At 37.0% G+C, this 6,333-nt stretch overlaps 1 protein-coding gene across 1 annotated transcript; it reads right to left on the bottom strand.

Moving 5' to 3' along the window:
* Positions 1 to 236: 236 nt before the first annotated feature.
* LOC140177198 (uncharacterized) lies at positions 237 to 731 on the bottom strand. The gene has a single exon (XM_072210155.1). The coding sequence runs from the start codon at positions 729 to 731 to the stop codon at positions 237 to 239; it is 495 nt and encodes a 164-aa protein (XP_072066256.1).
* Between the last annotated feature and the right edge of the window lie 5,602 nt (positions 732 to 6,333).

The raw sequence follows: 6,333 nt of genomic DNA, 5'->3' as shown, positions 1-6,333 counted from the left end.
CTGGACTTTTGCAGCCACATGACCTCTTCTCTGTTTAGAATCTCTTCCAAATTTTCCCTCAACCTCTTCTCTAGATTCTACAGAAAAGAGTTGGTGGCAGAGTCACTTGCTCTCTGAATACCACCAATCCTGTTTAAAAGTCTTCTCTTTTGTCTACCCACATGCCCGAATACTTCAGAATTCCATTGTTTCAGCTTTTCAGTTAGGGAAACCAACGCAATGGAAAAAGGTTCCCCCTAACTCCAATGATCCTTAATGACTTCATCAAAATTCGGATGCATCTTCCACATTGCTTCATAGCGAAACGGCCTATTTTTATTTGTTGGGAGGGGAGGTTCTGTTGTTATCAATAGAGGATGATGATCCGAGTTGGTTCTTGGCAGCACCTCCACCCTGGCTCCTTCAAATCTGATTCTCCAACCTCCATTTGAGAGTGCTCTATCCATTCGTTTATAAACTCTTTCCAAGCCTATCCATTGTGGGCCTCTCCATGTGTATTTTGAGCCAATATAACCCAGATCAATGAGGCAGCAATTGCTAATCCAGCTTTTAAAAAGCTCACATTCTCGCCGATTAGTTCGGCCACCTCCCTTTTTTTTAGTAGGGCAGGCTATTTCATTAAAGTCCCCTACAAGCAACCATTCCCCATTTAAGTTACCAGCCATGGATTTTATCTCCCCCCATGCCTGCCTCCTAATTATTTCATTTGGGCTTGCATACACAGCCGTCATGAACCAGGATCTAGAATTATTAGTTGAGACTTTCATGTGGACATACTGCTTGGTAGAGTTTTTAATAACAACTGAGATGTCTGGGTCCTTCCAAAGGATCCAAATACCACCACTAAACCCTTGGACTTCTTCAATATGGCTATAAATGAAGCCATTTTTATTAACCACCCTTCTCGTATGATTTCTACTACACCTTATTTGTAACAAAATAACAATATCCGGACTATATAGTCTGACATATTCTTTAAGCGTGCGAGTAAAAGCATCACTCGCAGCGCCTCTACAATTCCAGCTAAATATTATCATAAGAACAGCCAAAAAACCAAAACGAGAAACAAACCTCAATGCTCCAAGAGCATCTCATCGTCTCTGAGGGCTGCCTCTCCCTCCTTTCCTTCTTTCATTTCTCCATCACTATCCTCTTCTTCCTCTCTTCCTACGTCTCCTTCCTCCATAAGCAAATCCTCTTCTTTCTTACCATATTGGTTGATGTTTCTTTCATAGAGCATAGCCGCTTCAGCCATAATGTTAGACTCTATAGAGTGTAGGTCTGGTGGTTTAAGTTCAGGAGTCTCCTCAATATCCTCTTCCATCTCAACTGTTTTCGGAATGGTGGTTCCTTCATCATATTGGTCATGGGGTAGGTGTTGCTGTTGGGGGGAAAGCATAAGGTGATTTGAGGAGTTGAGCTGTTGGTGTTTTATGTGTTGGTTCGAGATGGTTATACATAAGGGTTCAGGGCTGGTTGTAACATGGGTTGGGGTGGAGATTTGTTGGGTCTTTTCAGAGATGGGTTGGGACTTTGGGGGGCATTTTGATTTTCTTTGTTTTGGACTAGAGAACTCTGAGAAACGGTTGTGGGCTTTATTTTGTTGGATCTTTTTTCATCATTATGGGCTTGGGTTGGGGGAGTAGCAGTGTTCTTTGTTATGGATTCAGGTTGGAGAACTTGCTTTGTCTTTTGTGGAGGAACTCTCTTTGGCATCTTATCAATAGAGGATGTTTCCTCTGGGACTTGTTCTCCTAAAACTGTAAACCTTGTACCTGTCACATTCTACTTTTCCTTCCCTTCTGATTCTCCATTCACCCCACTACTTGTACCAGCATCAGGTTTTTTTCCTTTGCCCCGTACCAGTTTCTGTACCACCATCCAGGGTCCATTATTGTCCTTGTCCTTTATGGAAGTGCCATTATTTCCCTTGTCTGTTTTGCTTCCTTCCTTGCTAGCCTCCATGCCACTGTTGTCTCCTTCAACTGCCGCTTCTTTATCTGGCACTGGTGCCGCCACCACAGAATTTAACTTAGGACATTGAGTTTTCTCATGTCCCACCATTCCGCAAGCAAAACAAATGTTATAGATGCCTTCATACTCTACGTAGTATTTTATTCCATTAATGGAATATTGAGAAACAAGAGGCTCAGCTAAATCAAGCTCCACACACAACCTTGCAAACTTGCCTTTACACTTTTCTGCTGTGTTAGAGTCAACCTTCAAGGTTCTTCCCAAGATATTCCCAATTCGTTTCAGTATTTCATCCTCGTAATACTCTATAGCCAATCCGGGTAATCTGACCTAGGCTGTAACAGCCTCAATGGTAGCTTAGAGCGGGATAAAGTTTGGTTTCCAGAACCTCATAGTGAGATAATGGTCATGAATTCTCCATGGACCCCCAGTTAGAGCAAAATCCAGGTCTTCTTGAGAAAAAAATTTAACAATAAAAAAATTATTTCCTAAATCTATAACTTCAATGCTTCTATTTTTTCCCCCACATAATTTCTAACCTTCTATTTAGGGCTGCCAATGATATTTTTCTACCCAAGAGCTTGACAACGAGAGTGTCCCACCAAGGATGCCTTAAGTTTTTCATTGCTGCATCATTGATAACAAAGTTGTAGATTTCATTTATCTTCTCTACTGTAATTTCAGGTTCATATCATGTTGCTTGTCATTGATCCAGTTTCTTGTCTCATTCTCTACTGATCTTTTCTTCTTGTCACCTTGTGTCTCGTTAACCACAGCGTCTGATCTTCTTTCTTCTACCATAAGTATTGGTGTCTTTCCTCCTTTTACAGCTTGACTAAAGGATCTCCTGTCAACTGTAGCATTCTGTTGTTGTCTTTCTTCTTCCTCCATCATCCATTCCTCTTCCCTTGGCGCTAAAGATACAGTACCAGTGAAATCCATATCCTCTTCCCCCACTCTAACATTCTTCCTGTATTGCTTTGTAGGGTCTCTATCTCATGGACTTGAAGGCTCATGGGAACGAGAGTGTCCCCCCCCAGACGTAGCCACCTCTCATGGCCAAGATCAAATGATAGAAAACCTCTTTGTTACTCACAGCAGAGAAAAGATATCTTTGTTAAACCCACTAACACTCATTCTATCACATACACCCCCACCCCACGGATAGAAGACAACAAAAAGAGAGAAAGAGGAAGGGAAGGGAGAGTAATGGAGGAAGGAAAAGAAGAGCGGAAGAGAGAGGCGGCGCCGGTGGGAGTCACTGCCACCGCCGTCACCATGCTTGAGAGGGGCCAAAGGAGTGGGAGAGAGAGTATGTGATGGCCAGAGAGAGATAGAAGTGCCGTTTCCGTCGTTGTTGGGGCTGTTGCGGTGGTTGCCGTCGTTAGTGAATAAGCTCGTCGCTAAGCTGCTGTGTCACTGCCGGAGGAGAGCTCGTCGAAAAGCTGCTATCCTGCCCGGCCGTGCTCTATCCTCCATTCTTCCTCCACTGGTTTCGCCACTATCCTTGCCCTTGAAAATGTCGTAGGAAACGTTTCACACCTCTGTTAGTTCTATTTCACCATCATTCTAGCCTGCTTAGTGTTGCTTGTTCTGTTTTGTTTCTGCTATTATTTTACCATAGTTGTTGATGTTGTCGTCGTTGCTCTACCTTTAGCCATCATCGCTTCTATTCTGTTTGTGCCCCTGTTCATTGTTCTGCTTGCCTATTGGAGCTGCCGCTGCCTCCGTCCAAATTTTTACGCTCTTTCATATCCTTTAGTTTGTTACTTCGGGTTTGGTCTCTTCAGTCCCTTGGGATCAAGCTGTGAGTAGGCTTTACGTTTATAACTATTTGGTTTTACATCTATAATTATTTTGATATATGCTACTTGAATTTATGACTATACTTACAAGTTACCAACAAAGGATTTGAATTTGATTTTAATAATGGATTTATTAAAACTAAAAGTTTATTTTTGTGAAATTCAGATTTTCAATCTACACATGAGATTGTATACATGTTTGATGAAGTTTTGTATTATTTTAGAATGTTCGATTTTTTTGAATATGTGTTTCTGGAACATTGAAGTATTGTTGATACTTATATACTTTGAATTTGTAAAGTATATTCGACATTTCATATGATTGAAAATGATTTTTAATGAGAAATTATTATTTGATTTGATTTGATACTGTATATATTTAAAAGATCTAAGATTGGTTGTATATGAAATTATATGTTTTGAATTTGTTTAGGAGGCTCATATTAGAAAACTATAGTTAACGGCGGTTATAACATTAACCTAGATGCATCTGGCTCAGATCTCAGCTAACAGGGCGTTGCTAGCCTAACTTGTAGGCCACACGTTATATCTGTTATTCCGTACGGACACACTAGAGGATAGGGGTGGAGTCGCCCAAGTGTGGATTTTTATTTGATTTCTGTATGAGAACTCCCTTATTGATTCACTTATTATTATCAACCATTATTTTTCAATTAAAATTACTTTGATAATAATGTTTATATGGTCTCATGTCGATTATAGATGTATTGTCTAGTCACTGAGTTGCAAAATTCACCCTATTTTTCTAAAAATATTTTTCAGGAACAAATACTTGACTATGTGAGACTTTCTATTCAAGAATAACGATCTACAATGAGTACCTATTCTTTGTCGAGTTCCTAGATGTATATGCTCCATATGTCACAAGCAGGATCCAACCACTCTTAATTATTTTAATTTTGTTAAAGATGTCCAATTATTTATTTTAGAACTTGTAAAATATTTATAACTTTCGTATTCAACTTATATTTGAGTCGGTTAAGCTTGCTAGGAAACTATTTTCCTGAGTGCCGGTCATGGCTTATTTTGGGCCGTGACACGCGAGTTACAAAAAAGATACCACATTATTATATAACTTGATGATAATTTAAAATAAAATTAATTTTTATGTAAAAAATATTATAGTATCAATTAATGAATTTTTTTAGTGGTTAAAAATATTTTACATTTAGTGAGAAGTCTTTAGTTCAACATTCACTTAAAACATATTTTTATATAAGTATATAATACATAGATGTATAAAGTGTGGGTTGGTCAATAGGGTTGAGACTCAACCTGTATCCTACCTGATCCACACGAGATTTGATTAAGACTCAACCCCATCGCACCTTATCCTATCCGTTGTAGATCGAATTGGCAACCCTATCTGATCGGATGGGATTGGGTTAAATACCCGCAGGTAGGATACATATTGTCATCCTTAGATAAGTAGCATTTTCCAATGCCTACGTATAATATTAGAAGATTTTCACATGTACCTTTGATATATCATAATTATTTATGGTTCAGATAATGAATTAAATATATGTAACACTGTGATGTAGTTAAAAATTTTTTGTATAAGGATGCAAAAATACTAAATATGGTGAGAACTACACAGCTACACCTACTGTTTTCTTAACTCAAAAAGGGAGATTTGAAATGTTGTCTTTGCCCTTTGATAATATGGTTGTCAGCGTGGCTTATGAACGACTCGTGTTTCAGCTAGATAGGAGTGGATACTGGATAGTGTTAATTGCTTAGGTTTGTGTAAAAGTGGATATTATCTTAAAAATTTTACAATTATCTTTATATGAGATACATCTTTTTTATCATTATAGAATTTGATTTAATATGCTATAAAAGTATTATTTTTTTAAAGTGTGGCCAAACAAATAAAACACACTTTTAATACAAGACTCTTCATAAAAACATATTTTTAACATCTTCATTTAAATAGGTGCCTTGTGTAAAATGGACCAAAGTATTAGACGCTTCTTTAACTGATTTATTCTAGTAAGTTGTCTAGGGAATATTTCAATTAAGATCACTGTTATCTGTATTTATATCTATACTTCTATATTTATCTATACCATATATAATAGAAATACAAGAAAATTTGATATCCAATTTTTTAAAAATATCTTTTGTTATATATAATTTATAAAAAATGTTATTTTCAAGATTTTTGTTAAATTATAAAATATTTACTATATCAACTAATTTAATTTTTATTATTTTTATATAAATTTAAAAGATAGAAATGTATATCAATAGATACGTTAATGTTTATTGATACATTAGTAATTATAATAGACTTTCAAAAAATATTTATGAAGGATTAAACATAGGTGACTGATGAGATAATTCAAAAACAATAATATTTAGGAGACAATAAAAAATCAGTTTAAACAGTCAAAATGTGTGTTATTTAATAGAGGCCTACTACACATACAAGCCTTTTTGGCTTACAAGCTATACAAGTTGGTCCAAATAAAAAAAAAACATGTGCACCACTCTTTTAAATTCGAGTGTCCAACGCATGCGCCTTAAT

Source organism: Arachis hypogaea, chromosome 2, assembly GCF_003086295.3.
Source record: "Arachis hypogaea cultivar Tifrunner chromosome 2, arahy.Tifrunner.gnm2.J5K5, whole genome shotgun sequence".
Lineage (NCBI taxonomy): Eukaryota > Viridiplantae > Streptophyta > Magnoliopsida > Fabales > Fabaceae > Arachis > Arachis hypogaea.
Note: the sequence above shows the minus strand (reverse complement) of the source record. Positions and strands in the feature narration are given on the sequence as shown.

Excerpts from the sequence above, each read along its gene's own strand:
- LOC140177198 (XM_072210155.1), bottom strand. The coding sequence starts at position 731 with ATGACGGCTGTGTATGCAAGCCCAAATGAAATAATTAGGAGGCAGGCA.